General features: G+C 38.8%; 1 protein-coding gene across 1 annotated transcript in view; it reads left to right on the top strand.

Annotated features, from left to right (window-relative positions):
• DAPK1 (death associated protein kinase 1) overlaps positions 1–15,363 on the top strand; it is an 86,251-nt gene extending 70,888 nt beyond the window's left edge. Inside the window, exons 20-26 of the mRNA XM_071580178.1 lie at positions 1,621–1,843; positions 4,180–4,368; positions 6,083–6,280; positions 9,112–9,250; positions 11,118–11,238; positions 12,207–12,395; positions 12,973–15,363. Coding sequence (XP_071436279.1) covers positions 1,621–1,843; positions 4,180–4,368; positions 6,083–6,280; positions 9,112–9,250; positions 11,118–11,238; positions 12,207–12,395; positions 12,973–14,205 — 2,292 coding nt within the window. The 3' untranslated portion in view covers positions 14,206–15,363. The remainder of the gene's footprint in view (positions 1–1,620; positions 1,844–4,179; positions 4,369–6,082; positions 6,281–9,111; positions 9,251–11,117; positions 11,239–12,206; positions 12,396–12,972) is intronic.
• The last annotated feature ends 771 nt before the right edge of the window (positions 15,364–16,134 follow it).

The following is a 16,134-nucleotide window of genomic DNA, read 5'->3' as shown; positions in this document are numbered from 1 at the left end:
TCTCCTGTCAGCTAGAACCAAAAGCTGACCTGGGCTTGTTGTAAGGCAATATGTCTGACACATCTGATAGGCATTGATTGTTTGGACAGGCAGCATCACGCATGCTGGGAAGTCTCAGAGACTACTTGCCTGGAGATTACAGGCAAGAGCCGGAGCAATTATAATAATCCTGTTATAATTATGCTGTTGGGTTTGTGGAAAACTGAAATAAATGACCGTTTCAGAGTAGCAGTTGAAGATGGTGTGCACCAGGTAGAAGTGGAGGTAGAATCCTTTATGCCTGCCCACAAATCTATACTTGCTAGTATTGTAAAATATGTATTTGCGAATATGTGAGAAGGTGCAAAGTCCAGGCTTTCTTTCCTATAATGGCTTTTGTAAATGTCTTGTAACAGGCTCCATTTTGCATAGTTGTATTCTCACACCAAACTCTTACCTTTGTCTACGTGTGGGTGGGTAAATTTGGGGTTTAATCATGGTGTAAATATGTAAATACAACAAATTGACTTAGAACAAAGGGAGAAAGTCAAATTTCTTTTGAAAGAGACAGTAGTAACTGTAACTCTTTTTGATAGTGGAGTATATGTTTTTGAAGGCCTGTCTATAGTATATATGTGGGAAAAATATATGTAACCATAACTTCATTAGACTATACTTTGCAACAGCAAATTTGATCAATTGAAATGAATAGATTACACAAACCACTGAAAATATTCTAGTGCTACTCAAAATGGTCAGTGTCATCTCATAGAGTGTACCTGACACTGAATTTTCAGTGCTTGTGAAGAATTTTGTCTCTGCTAGCCACACTCCTGAAGAACCTACTGTCACAGTGGCTCTTGTAGAGGATTCTCTTTTAGCTCTGAGGTTTCAGTATTTGCGTTGTGACTAACTTACGAAATAAATGCCTGTTAGCAAGGAAGAAACTAAATTGTATGCACTCCTTTTCTGTCAAATTTCTCAGCTCAATTACTGCATGCTTATAATTCTGAGGGGCTGTAGGTTCCCATTTAATGACTCATCCTATATGTTAAGTTCAGTGCAAATACAGTACAAGAGAGCCTCTCTCTCAGCTCTAAATGGGGGAGTGAAGAAAGCACAGGTGAAGCTAGTTCCTTTGCCCTTCCAGCTTTCTGCTTTCTCCCTGTTTCCTTATAATTCTCCCAAATATGAGAAACAGAAAAAGATAAAGAAAAGTGCACATCAAGCTTGCAGGTTATTCAGGTGGTAGCTGTGACAGCAAAATTCTTCAGTGCTGCATGTGTGTTATATATGATTATGGATATTGGTTATGCTACTGAGACTGATGGGGGTAAGGAGAACTAGAAGAGGCTCATTTTTCCTCCTTTACCCTCTCCACCAAAATGATCACATTCACTAATGCTGAGCCTGAAGTCGTATCATTTTCATTAAACCTCAAGGTGCCTCTTGAGAGGGACCGTTAATCTGTGTCTTGTCTACCTGTCCCTGCCCTTCTGCCAGTAAGTGATCACATGCACAGTGAAGCAGATGAAAATGAATCTGGCAAGAAACCTGTGTCTAAACTCCATGTTTTGAGTTTGTTGGGAGACAGAAGTTCCTTGCCACACATTCTGATTTCTTCTTTATGTTAAATTTTAGGATACACACCGGGGGCTTTTCATCCAGCAGCTGAGGCACACACAGAATCCACAGCCTCGTATCAAACTGAAGTTGTTTGGACACTCTGGTGCTGGGAAAACCACTCTAGTGGAGTCTCTCAAGTGCGGCCTGATACGAAGCTTTTTCCGTAGACGTAGGCCTAGGCTCTCCTCCACAAGCTCAAGCAGATTTCCTCCATCTCCTTTGTCTTCCAAACCTTCAGGTATGGTTTCGAAGCCATAATGTTTGCATGTGAAAACATTTTCCTCTTAGTCTCTGTAGCTCCTAAGGAAGAGCCACTGGCTAGACAGCCTAAGCGTGAAAGAAATCAAAACAAAGCAGAGAGGGGACTGACTTCTCTGTGCTCAGGTTTGTACCTAAAGTAAGAAGAAGAGGACCAGCTAGTGTGTAGATACATGAGTAGTTAAGGTTTTGTTTGCTTACGTGCTGGATAAGTGAACTTGGAGAGTGAAGGAGAGGACTTGTAAAGACTGTTTATTTTTCACAAAGAGCCCTAGGCTACAAACACCAGTGTCATGGCCAGATTCCTTTTTGCTGGAGGAGCTTCAATAAACGTTACACAAAATTGAAACAATTGCTGCATTTTCTGTGATTTTTAAGTAATAACAGTATTCAGAACTGCCCCTGATGCTTTGGAGTGCTTTTCCAAAAGGTACCAGATTGAACTGTCCCAGTTAGAGATATCTAAAATTGTCTCCAAACAATGTGAAAATGGAAGTTTTCTAAACTGAAATAAATGTAACTATTAGGGAATATATTGCCCATGCAGTACCAGTTGGCCTGTGCTAAGTGAGAAGAACTACAAGATGAGGATCTAGCTAGGTTTACACTTGAGCATGTACTTAGCTCTGGAAAAACCCACAGGACAGTGGAAAGACCAGTGAACTATTTGTCCAGGTCCCTTTTCTAATGCTGAGAGGCTGCACAATGTATACAAGCTAAGCATATCGAGGAGCAACAGTTTAAACTGAGGCTTAGAAATAGCCTCACTATGTGAGTTTTAGTTTAGTTGCCTTTTTAGAACAAACCTTTTGAGAATACTTGCAAGTTTGAGTTTCGTTCATCTTTTTTCAGTAATTTTAGAACAGTGCTAGGAGTAGGTTTCATCTCTACTTCTCTAGTCACCTGAGGAAGCTGTAAGGCATTCATGGAGTGGCTTAACAAGACAAGATCCTTGTTACAGAGATTGTTACTGCATTTGATGTTTACTTAACACAAAGGGCTCACAACTGTGACAACAGAATAAAGAACTTGATAAAATTAATCAAGCAGAAGTTCTTGATTTATTTATCTTAATTTACTGTATCATACAAAGGGGAATAAGTTACTCAAGGAATATCAGTTCTTGGATACAATGCAGGAAGGTTTTGCCTGAAGCTAGATTTTTTTTTATGTTGGTTGGTAACAGAACCAAAGGGGGAGGTGCTGTGTGCTCACACCATCATAAAATCAGAAAGACTGCCAGTCACACTGGCAAATCCATGTCATAAAAATTGTCGTTTTGAAGCATGCACTTGAAAATAGCTCACCCAGATACAAAGGCAGAAAATTGTGCATTTCTATACAGACAAAGCTTCTATGGTGTTATTCTAATATTTGCAGGATTGTTTTTTGCTTTTTTCAGTGAATGTCTTTCTGGATGTAAATGGTTATATAACATGTAAATTATGTTTATGAGTTGAATGACACAATCAGATAAATACTTAAATCAGCACAATTTGGTCTATACTTATCACATGATCTGTTTGTTAATGTTTGTTTAAATTCTGTAAAAATGAGTGCGTGAATTCACCATATATTTGCTTACAAGAACCTAAATATTTTAAATATTACACTAGGAGATCAAATGTGAAAATACACTTTTACTGCTAACAGGTAATTTCTATAGTACAAATTATCCAAATATTAGAATTTGCCATCTAGTGGAGGAAAGAAATGTTTGCCTTACCCACTAGATGGTGCAAGTCAGTTAGGAAGTACCTTCACTTCTCATTTACACTCTGGGAATCCGAATTAAGCATAACCTAAAAAAATGGGTTACTAATAATAAAATTTTGGTTAGGGGCCTGATTTTCTCCCCCACCTCTGCAGAAACAGTTGTTACACATTTATATTTTTTATCGTCTCTTACAGGAATCAACTCTATGAGTATGTAACATTTCCATGTCAATAATAATAAACTGTGGTCTGAAACTGCAACCTTTAGATAAAAAAACCCACCAGTATATCTTGACAACATAGAACTTTAACTATAGAAACCTTTCATACATATATAATTCAGGTTTTTCCTGTCCTTCCCACTCAACGGTACGTCTGCTAGTGGACATAAGTGCTGTATGGGATCATGCTAATATTTTCCTTTCAATCATTCAGAATAAGGATGTAGCTGTGTATGCTCACAGCATCTTAGTCCTCTCCTTTCTTTGAAGAGCACTTTGGGGTTTTTAATCTGCCTTTATGTCTTGCATACTTGTTTTGAAGTGATCTGGTTGTGATTTTCACGTGGTTTGTAATCTCATTTTCCTTTCCCTGACCCAGTTTCAGTAAGTATTACAAATCTTTATCCTGGTTGCGAAAATGTCAGTGTGAGAAGCCGCAGTATGATGTTTGAGCCAGGCCTGACCAAAGGAGTATTAGAAACTTTCGTGTCACCTGCTCATCACTCTCACTTCTCTGCTGATGACCAGTCCACCAAGGCCATTGACATCCAGAATGCCTGCTTGCATGGTAAGCAGAGTCCTGGGCTGGGCTGCCCTAATGCTGCAGGACAGTTTATGCCATTTAGCTTGTTTTTAAAATAAAAATGGAAGAAAGTTCTGGCTTGGTATGGTAGTGTTTAAGGAGAAAGTAAATCTGCCTGAGGTTCTGTACCTTAATATATGTTGTACTCACTCATGTCAGATCTTTATAAGTATCATAGAGAAACATTTTTGAGAGGAATAAGTAGGGGAGTAGAAAGAAGGGATTTGATATAACAGGAGCATGTTGGCAACATGGCTGTTAGTGTGAAGGCTCCTTGACCAGTATGTCCTTTGGGGATTTTATCAGATTTGATCTGATCCCATAGAGCCAAGCATCCTCACCATTTAAGTGGTTCCCAGCTATACAAAGGACCTGCTGTTCTCACCCTGTGACAGGGCTGGGACATGTTTGGTGAGCCCTGAAGCTCATCAATCATGGTGAGTGGAGCTTCTGATTTAATTTCTTTTTTTCCAAGAAAGCTAACTGCTTTGCATTTGAAACCAGTGAGCAGTAAGAGGGGTCAGTCAAAGAGCTTGTCATAAGTACATATATGACTTTTGACTCTGACCACACAAATGGTGCTTATACTCCACCAGCCGTACTAATCATTATTTATATGAATGGTGACATCTCTCCCAGTAGCATCTCTTCTTCATAAGTAAAATGTTTTGCATGCCTTAACAGCTAGAGTTTTGAGGCTGAGTTAGTATTAATAGATTTTTATTTTGGAGAGAGAAACCTATTTATGAATGCAGTGTATCCACAGTAATGAATGCAGTGACAAAATATTTATCTGAGATGCTGAAAAGTTTGCCATGTAGCTAAAGCTTTTTTGTCCAGGCTGATATCTTCTTTCAGTATAATTTGAAATTGTGTCAGATTCTGCAGCGAAACAGAATTGTGGCACAGACTGTCAGAAGGGGCTTCTTTTCTTTCTCAGTGCTGTTTTCATATACAACTAAAGTGTACACATGATTGAACTCTGAATAGCTGTACTCATGGCAGCACATTGATGGTTTCTGGCTTTTTTCCTTCTATGAGTTTGAGGTGCATCTTAATCAGCATTTATTTAACTAGAGGTAGTACAAGTGCCCTTGTCAGGTGAGGTGTCTGGGAAGTGCTGTGCAGTGCAGCACGCTAATACTTTTAGCAAAAGAAGCATGAGGGTTTGGGGATCCTTAACATGATGATTCTTCAGTCCTGATTTACCAACACAATTCTGTAAAGCAAAGTGGCTTCTTTGTGCTTATGTTCCAGCTGATCTTAGTATCAGCCATGGCATGGAAAGAAGAAAAATTATTAAACATTTTAAGCTTTTGGGGAGCTAACAGAAAAAGAATAGGAGCCATTATTCTTGGTTTTTTGAGGCACTTGCAACATCTGTTGCTGTTGTGCAAGGCAAAGCCCAATTTAATGCATAAGACTGCATGCATTAAACACAGATGCTTCCATGTGGCACCCAGCTGAATTTTCTAAAGAAGTGAATGTGAGAGAGAAACAGATTGTGAGGACCCAACTTCTAAGCCTCTGAAACTGACTGAAACTCTCTGTTCCCTTTCATGATTGCATTTGCAGTCTTGCTTTCTCACGTGCATATGGTTTTTCTTTGTGAAAGTTTAAATCAGATTAAATCTTTTGACTAGATGTATCATGCTTACTGATGAAGTGTGATCTCTTCATCTGTTTGTCTGTTTTTCAGGAGTTGGTGATTTCAGCATCTGGGAATTCTCTGGGAATCCTGTGTACTTCTGCTGTTACGATTATTTTGCTGCAAATGATCACACTGCAATTCACATAGTGCTTTTTAGTCTTGAGGAGCCTTATGAAATCCAGTTAAACCAAGTGACCTTTTGGCTCAATTTCCTGAAATCGTTGGTCCCAGTTGAGGAGCCAATAGGTATGTTCTTCTGCCTATTAATGAAGTATTAGATGACCGTAGAGTAGAGCTTCCTGTATTTCTCTGCAACTTGGTACATCATCCATATTAAGTGCAGTTATGTGTCTTCACCCCTATGTATTCCAACAAACTTCACATGAGGTTTCTTAGAAAAAGGGAATTTCACCTGTGGAAGAAGCTGGAAGAGTTGTACACACCACTTAGTCCAATTAAAAAGGGCCATGAGGTACAGTGCAACCTCTTGTGTCACTGGAATTTACGTCTGTGCATGGTGGATGAACCTTTATGTCAAATAAGCTGTATGGAAAAGTGTTTCGGAGGGTTGGAACCACTTAAAGCAAAGTTTAGGCTCATTGCTTAAATTCTGCTACTACCTGTCCCCAATTAACAGTGTTTTCAACATAAATTAGTGACTCTTGTCAGTGAGGACAGGACAGAACAGCATGATGGAATAGGATCACCCCTGAATATGTGCACCTTTAATGTGTTTAACTGGAGTTGCATTTGGACTTCAAATATGGTAACTTTTTAGTGCATCAAGGTGTACAGAAATATTTCTTGTAAATTTCAACTTCACCTATTTTCTGATTTTGCATAGGTTTTAAGTAATTTTACTTGGTTTATATTCAGGTTTTCTAGCACACTGAACATCACTTGGCAGGCAAACCAATTAACTTAAAACACTTTTTTCTTGAAACATCTGTTCATCTAGGTGTATATATACTATCTAACTTTTTTCTGTGTGTAACTGAGTATTTATCAGCAGACTTTGACAGTTTCATGGGCTAACAGAACTCTGACATGTGTCTTGGCTCCATAATCTGAAAGATTATTCCAGCTGGTGGAGCTAACAGTATTGAGAGACATTTTTAACACAGCTAGGGATTCACCAGACAAGCATATTGAACACTGACATAGTGCAAAGAGTATTTCCTCTCTCTTTCTGCATTCTGCTCCTTGCTTGTGTATGTTTTCTCAGCCAGTTAAGAAGCCAAGACCAACATTCAGTTCAGACATCTTCATTCTATTTTCTCTTTTTAGATCAAATCACAAGGTTAACAATATGAGCATTTAGATCTAAGCAGCAAAAAATTGCCTTTGGAAGTAAAAGCTCAGAAATTTGCAGAAAACTGTCAAAGCTGCAAGTACAGTTAATTTGCAATTGCTGAAAGGTTTCCATGGCTCCTCAGTCTAGCAAAGAAACATAGTTCTTGATTTGACAGAGTCAGAATTTCAGTTATTTTTCCTTCTTGTTGATCTGATTATCAGGATACTTTGCTTGAATCTGTGTTCATACTGATCAGCTCAATTGGGGTACCCATGCATCTTTTTATTGTTACAAAACTCACGTAATGTTTAGTAACTGATGTTGCCAGAAAAGTTTAAACTTTTAGAATTATTTTCCAGTTATTTTGTCTAAGTCCTTAAACTGTCATAAAAAAGTAGCTTTTTATGAACGAGTGAAGATTATATAGCTCTTAGTTTGTGAGAACTGAGCCATGATATAAGTGTATTTCTCCCATGTGAAGTTTTTTTCAGGCTAAATCAGCAGGATTTGGTATATTGTCTCTTCTTAAAATAGTCTAATGATGCCTTTTCTGGAAAAGTAGTTTGAGAAAAGATTGCAAACTCTGTGTTCCATACTGTCACCTCATTCATGCCATTTGTATCTTTCTTTCTTTTTCATTCTTTTTCATGGTTTCTGCCAGGCTTTCCTACTTAACTCTCACCTAAGTGAGAGGTCATTGTTTGTGTAAGTACTGCAAAGTAGCATTCATATCAACATATGAATGTTGTAGACAGTTTGTGTTCTACATACAGTCCTCTACTCTGCAACTGTAGTATTAAGGACCATCCAAAGACTATACAGTAACCCTTTTAAGAAGCTCTTATTTCTATTTATTTTTTCCTCACAGTATCATACTTTGTAGTTAATAGATGTATCATTAGTGCTATCAATTACTATTTTTGTGAAAACAATAAAGCAATGTAATATAAATGTATCTGATGTTATTCAAGTAGTCTAGTTGTTAAAATTGAACATTATATAGCCAGTCCTATAAGCACATAATAACCAAAGCACCAGTGGTTATACTGTTAATGGCTGTGCTTAGAATTGGTAAATCCACTACAAAAGTGCTTGATATGAAGAATGTGAGATGTAATTCTGCTTTTCTGGCTCAGTAAGATAGCCATTAGGCCTTAGTTTAGTAGGTCTTCGTTTAGCAGGCCCTGAAAGTGCTATGTAGATTAGACAGGACAAGCATCACCTGACCTGAGTAACCAAAGAGATATTTCCTAACATCTGACATCACTGCAAGTGTAAAAGCAGGTGTAGGGGGGACTGTAGGCAGTCCCATTCATGGCTGGCACTGAGCAAACATGTTACCACCACACCAGTAGTGTTGGGCCTTACCACCACTCACAGCTGTTTGATTGAGGAAGTACACATTATTTTTGTCATTGGTTTTCTCCGCTCTTGCCAGATGTCCTTTGTGGGGGTCTGTTGGGGTGTTTTTGTGATCTGGGTGGTTGGAATCTGTATTTTTTGGGTGGGCAAACTCGGTGGTTGTTGTTGGGGATTTTTCCACATTTGTATATATATCTGTTATGTCATATTCTGTTTTTAATTGTCTCTCTTTTGTATAAGAAGCTTGCTGTTTCGGGATTTGGGGTTTCTTCCTCCTCTTTGCTTGTTTTTTAACTTTTCCCTTGGAGTGGGAGGGACACTCTAACTCTGTGCTGGGCAGTTGGCATTTTGCCACTCAGCCTGGCACGTCATGTCCATAGGCATATCTCATTATGAGGGAGTCCTCTTGTTTCTTTTCTAGCATTTGGTGGAAAGCTGAAAAGTCCCCTGCGTGTTGTTTTGGTTGCCACACATGCTGATATAGTGAACCTTCCTCGGCCTGTTGGGGGAGAGTTCTGGTACGACAAAGACATGGCATTGTTGAAAGAAATCAGGAACAGGTAAGTGGGGAGTGTATTTATATGTAGTGTTTAAACATGTTAATTAGAAGGAAAAAGGCTTTATCATATTTGTCTTGGTTTGAGATAAGCAACTGCCAACCCCCCCAAGTACAGAGAGAAAAGCCTCCCTCCTAACACCAGGGAAAGGGAGGAAAAGAGAGGGGAAAGAAAAAAAAACATTTCAAACTGCATTTATACTAAATCTACATATATTTTTCACAGAAAGAAAGAGACAATTAAAAGAGAGTACAAATATACACTCAAACAAGTCTACAACAACAAGTTCCCCACCTCAACTTCTTAACGAACACACAGATTCTACTGTCTTAACTACACATTACTTAAGAAGAAGCTTATTCCCCAGGGAGACAAACCCAAGCAGAAAGGAGAGACCCAGAACAACACATTTTACTTTCCTGAGGTACCCTGTGAGCCAGTGGTGGGCCTGGTCCTCTCCATCCCCCCTGGGACAGCATCGTGCGTCCTCCCAAGAGGAGGCTGAGAAGTGACTGCCTTAACCACTCCCACACTGGTTCCTACTGCCCTGGAGATGATGTCATAATGTGGTATGGAATACAAAGTTACTGGCTAGAAGAGGTCAGCTGTTAGCTCAGCCCAGCTCAAGTCAGCTGACAGCTTCGGCCTAGTGCAGACTTCAGAGCCCAAATCTAGGCCCACCTGGGTGAACCCATAACACATATTATATTTTGAATATGTTCAGGAAGCCTATATTGTGCTAAAATTTACCCATATTACAGTGAGTAAGCTGCCTGAGTGAGCTACAATGAGCCAAGTGGTGTCAAAATGATTTGTGGCTTAGGATGTCTCATTGGAATTCTAACCTGGCAAACACTGGAATACATCCAAAGACCCATTTCAGCTTTCTGTCTGACATCCTGGTGTTCAGGTTTTGCACCACTTTCAGAAAAGTGGGCAGTTCTCAGCCAGAAACTCTGCATACAAAAGAGGGAACTTTACCAGAGAACCATGCTTTGCTCTGAATTGATTGGGTGATAGGTAGGAAAAAACTTAATCAGAGCCTGGAGTTACTCCCTGCACAGTTTGCAAAAAGCTGAACATTGTGGAGTCACACAGGTGACAAGGTCATCCAAGAGATACCTACAAGTTTGGGAAAGTTCTAACATTCTTCAGAAAATATCTAGAGCACGTGCTAATTTTTCATGAACATACTATTTTTTGGAGTAACAATAACTTATATTCACAGTGAGCACATACATGGGTAACACATGCTACAAGAAACCACCCTTACCTGTGAGCACAGACATTTGTCTGGACTGTACAAGAAACAGATGTAGGAATTCCAGCACAATAGTGGTGGGGTAGTATCCTAATATGCTGAAATAAATTGATAGGAAATACCTGTGTGTAATCTTTGGTGTCAGAATCCTTTTAAATGCAAATGTATTCAGAGTTAGGAAAACAGATTTGTGTAGCTGAAAAGTCAAGAGGAAGTGAGAAAGAAAGCTGGTGTCAACAACAATGACAACTGGACCATTTAAAGAGAGAAGAAACGCTAAGACCTTAAAAATAATTAATTCACATAATCCCTTCTCTAGTAAAATATTTTGGTTTGTAATTGCAAGTCATGTGATGCAGTTACAATTTTCTAACACATCTTCAGCCTTCATCATGAGAGAAAAGAATTTTCTCTCAATACCTGCTTATTTTCAAGAAAATTAGAGAGCAGGTATATTGTCTATGAATATAAAATAACTTAGCATAATCATTGCTTAAACTTCATCATTCCTTGAGGAAAAAAATCTTGTGTCATTTAAGACTGAAGTACAACTGTGTTAAGAAATAAACTGAATTTGGGACTAAACTAACTATAATTTTTGTCTTTTAGATTTGGAAATGATTTGCAGATTTCAGAAAAGTTATTTGTTTTGGATGCTGGAGCATCTGGGTCTAAAGATATGAAGCTTCTCCGAAATCACTTGCAAGAAATAAGAAGCCAAATAATTTCTGTAAGTAATGTCTAATGCTTTGTGTTGAATCAACCAAAATGTCAACATCTTGTGTAATAATTTACTGTAAATTTCTAACTAACGTTATTAAACATAAAAATCAGTGCTGTTCCCATGTTTTTAGCAGCATGCTTGATAGATCTGGTGGTGGACAAACTTCTGACATGAAAGATTCAGTCATTATTTTGAAAATAGTGGCTGCTTCAAGCAGGTCACCAAAATGCTGTCTGTTGAAAGGAAAAAATTTGATATTTTCAGTTCAAAGGCCCTCTTAGTTGTGATGAACACAAGATTTTCTGCAGGTACTTCTGATAGATATTTCTTTAAGTTAATTAAAAGTGAACATATTACTGAGTTCATTCTGTGCATTGAGGAAAATATTCAGTTTTATGAAAAATTCAGCCTATTTTACATTCCCGCTGGTCTCTTGATTTAGTAAACTTTTCTTCTCTAAAAAAAACTTTATTATAGCCATGGTCACCAGCTTGAAATCTTGAAGGGTTTTTCTACATAAGGAGTGCTGCTTTGGCTTGAGAGTGTAGGAAGAAGGTATCAGTGAAGTCTAAGACGATCAATACATCAAAGTATCATTTTTGCTTTGTGTCTTTTACTCAGCTGCCTCACCTTTTGAAGTAAATTGGTCCTGTACAGATATTGATGGGTACAGATTTAAAATCAGTTTTGATAATTTCAGAAATGAAGATTAACTTGCAGATACATGAAGGCAAGTTGTGGTGATATTTGTATTTCAGTGAAAAAGTGGTTTCTGGCATTCACTTTTTAAAGAAAAGGTGAATAGATCTTATGGCAAGTGAATGCTAAATGAAAGGGTCCAGGACAAGGGTAGCTCTTTAGATCTGAGTATACATTATGAATGCATTAGACTAACAAAACAAAACAATAAAAAACCCTCACCAAACCAATAGTACCATTATTATCAAATGGATGTTTTTTGTGCTTCTTTTAAGACTTGCCCACCTATGACTCATCTGTGTGAAAAAATAATCTCCACACTGCCTTCATGGAGAAAAATCAATGGACCCAACCAGTTGATGTCCTTGCAGCAGTTTGTGTATGATGTACAGGAACACCTTAATCCCCTGGCAAGCGAAAATGATCTACGACATATTGCACAGCAGTTGCATAGCATAGGAGAGGTAAGTGTTTTGATCTAAATTGAATCCCTTCGTTAGCAAGGCACTGCTCTGGTAGAACATTGCTTTATGAGTTTAAGCAAATGTCAAGTTCTTTGGATTGAACATCGTAAGAAGTAGAGACTGATTAGTAATGCTTTTTGTTACTGTCTTGTAGCTTCTATTTCACTCCACACAATCTCTTTGAGAAAGGAAGAATTACAGTTTATAGCTGTAGCTGTAAGATCATAAATGCCGAGAAAGGATCAGTATGCTATAATCTTCAATGAGGTGTTCACTGCATATGAAAAATTTATGTGGGTCCATTAGAAATTGAATCATAGATAACATGTAAGCAGCTTGCAGGGCATGACTAGGCTTTCCAGCTCTGGGGCTCTAATGGTTTCATTACTAGTGGAAGTCAAGAACAAAATCTGCTTTTTGTTCTGAGCGCTTTCCAGATATTAAAATGCCCTGTTTGTTTTTCTCCTGTGATCAGTGCTGATCAGATGGTTGGGTCAGTATGTTAGGAAGGTGAAAACATGGGCTATCACCTTGTACCATACAAGATAAAAACAGTAACTTTCATGTTTATAAACAGATAAACATTATGCAGAGTGAAACTGTCCAAGATGTTGTGCTTCTGGATCCTCGCTGGCTCTGTTCAAATGTCCTTGGAAAAATCCTGTCAGTGGAGAACCCAAAGGCCCTCCATCACTATAGAGGTCGGTACACTATAGAGGACATCCAGCGTCTAGTGACAGACAGTGACGTGGAAGAACTGATACAGATCTTGGATGCCATGGATATTTGTGCAAGGGACCTTAGCAGTGGAGCAATGGTGGATATTCCTGCTCTCATAAAGACTGACAATCTCCATAGGTCTTGGACAGATGAGGAGGATGAAGTGCTGATTTATGGTGGTGTTAGAATCGTTCCTGTGGAACATCTTACCCCATTTCCTTGTGGAATTTTTTATAAAGTTCAGGTGAATCTCTGCAGATGGATTCATCAGCAAAGCACAGAGGGAGATGCTGATATCCGTTTGTGGGTAAACGGATCAAAGATTATGAATCGTGGAGCTGAGCTTTTAGTGCTGCTGGTCAACCATGGTCAGGGTATAGAGGTTCAAGTTAGAGGACTAGAAACAGAGAAGATCAAGTGCTGTTTACTTCTGGATTCTGTGTGCAGCACCATTGATAATTTAATAGCCACAACCTTACCAGGACTTCTGACCGGGAAACACTACCTTAGTCCTCAGCAACTGAGGGAACATCATGAGCCAGTAATGGTCTACCAGCCTAGAGACTTTTTCCGTGCACAGAGTCAAAAGGAGACATCACTAACTAACACTATGGGGGGATATAAAGAGAGCTTTAGCAGTATACTGTGTTTCGGGTGTCTTGATGTCTACTCCCAGGGAAGTCTAGGAATGGATATTCATGTTTCTGATCTGAATCTACTTACCAGGAGAAAACTAAGTCGACTTTTGGATCCTCCTGATCCTATGGGCAAAGATTGGTGCCTTCTGGCCATGAACCTGGGCCTCCCTGATCTTGTTGCAAAGTACAATACAAATAATGGAACACAAAACTACTTTCTTTCAAGCCCAGTTCATGCCCTTCTACACGAGTGGGGTAATGCACCTGAGAGCACTGTAGGTATCCTAATGTCTAAGCTGAGGGAATTAGGTCGCAGAGATGCAGCAGATTTTTTGCTGAAGGCATCTTCTGTATTCAAAATTAATTTAGATGCTAATGGTCAAGAGGCTTATGCTTCCAGTTGCAACAGTGGCACATCTTATAACTCAATTAGCTCTGTAGTGTCACGGTAAGAGGAAGTGTTTTGCATGGACATCCTTTCAAAGTGCAGAAAGGATAAAGATATGGGATAAGAGTTACAGTGCATACTAATTTATGAGATTTTACATCAAAGAATTCTTCTCTAGCACCACCTTTTTTTGTGCATAAACTTTCTACTCCTAACTGTGAATTGTTGCTCTTTATTAAAAAGACAGTTGTACTTTCTGGTGTTTTAAAACTATTCCTGATACAGAATGTGCTGCTTAATACTGCCATTTCAACTGGAAAGTCTTAACTTTTGGATTATGTACTGCAACTGTTTTATATAATGCTCCCCATAAAAGGTATGGGGAGAGGAATAGCACATACTACCTTAATTGTATTTCTTACGCCCTTTTATTTTTCTTTTCACTGTGTCCTCTGCTTGACATTTTTTTATATTTTTAAGGAGAGAAATCCACCATTTGTGATCAATCTGACCAAATTTTAGCGCATTGTTTTTAGCTAAATAAGTGAGTGCCTTTTGCAGAAGGGAGGGTGCAGCTGATTTGAATGACCCTGCTGGAGTTACAAGAACATGCTACCTCTGTTTCACTTAAATTGTCTGCATGCTTATCATTGCAAGTGGTGCTTGCCTGTTAATTTTTCCTGCACTTCTAAGACATTGGTGATGACTCACGCAGAGCATTCTTGTGCCAGTACTATGGGTATAGACATGTGATACCTGATCAACTTCAATTACAGTCAAATCATGTGAAAATCTCTTAAACTTGCCAATTATCATGCTTCATGATTTCCATGCACCTCAGGTAAAAGCTCATATCATTATAGAGTTCAAAAAACACAGGTGTTGGATACTACAGAATAATATTGTCTAGCTGTCAGTTGTAATTTGTGTATAACAAAGGTTTTCTACTAGTAGATCCTGCATTACTTACTTCCTGTACTTGAAAACTTTGATGGGGATAAAAAAAAAAGGAAGCAAGGTTTCTTGCAGTGATAACTTTAAATTGATATGAGGGAATATGACCCATTCTCTGTTCTAAAAAGCATGTAATTTTCATGGTGCGATATGTGTTTGTTTATATATATTGTATGTACATACATTAAGACTATTTTTTCCTTAATCTTACAATGTAGTAAAATTTTAAAGGATTTTTCTACAAATAAACTGTCGCTTGTTGCGTCTTTGTTGATGACATTTTCTTGCTAAAGGGTACCAAAACTTCTTTTTCCTTACAGTCATGATTATGGAGTGTTAATGGCTGCCTTCTGAAGTTCTGAGAACTTCCTGTTTCGCTTCAGAGAGATTTAATACGACACTCCAGGAATATTTACTTATTTATTTGTTTGTTTGCTGCAGAGGTGGCCCCTGTGCAGCAGAGGGATTTGCGTTCATTTTCACCAATGGCCAAAGCAGATTGCCCCATAGCTTTGTGTCATTTTACAATGGCAACTGAAACAGCACATGCAACATTGTCATTGGGAATCCTCCAGATGATGTTGTGCCGCAGAGGCAGAGAACATTGCATCAGAGCCTGTGCTGCACTAATGCTCCTTCAAATTGAAGATCCCCTCATCATACAAGGGACTGTGCTGGTCCTACTTGTTTTAAACTCTCAGCATCACTCCCTAATAGCTGCACAGCCTTGGTGTGGCACTATGCAGGCAGCTTTGCACAATGCCTCTGCCAAGTGGACTCTTCCTAGAATGCTAGTTGCTGTTTCCCAGTGCCTTTCTTTGCTTATTTTACCCTTGCTTTATAAAATATTTCCCTGTGTATCACTAGGCTCCTTAGTTAGATACTTTTATGAAGTCTAGTCGTCAGTAAGAAGCAGTCTGTTAATGAGCAGTCTTACCCTGAGGTGTCTGTGCTTTGATATTCTGCCTCTGACAAACTGCATTCAGTATCTCCCACCACCGCTCAAAGTGCCTCAGTGCAGAACCCAGCTCTCTCCAGC

This window comes from Pithys albifrons, chromosome Z (assembly GCF_047495875.1).
Source record: "Pithys albifrons albifrons isolate INPA30051 chromosome Z, PitAlb_v1, whole genome shotgun sequence".
NCBI lineage: Eukaryota > Metazoa > Chordata > Aves > Passeriformes > Thamnophilidae > Pithys > Pithys albifrons.
This window is presented reverse-complemented; position numbering and strand designations above follow the sequence as displayed.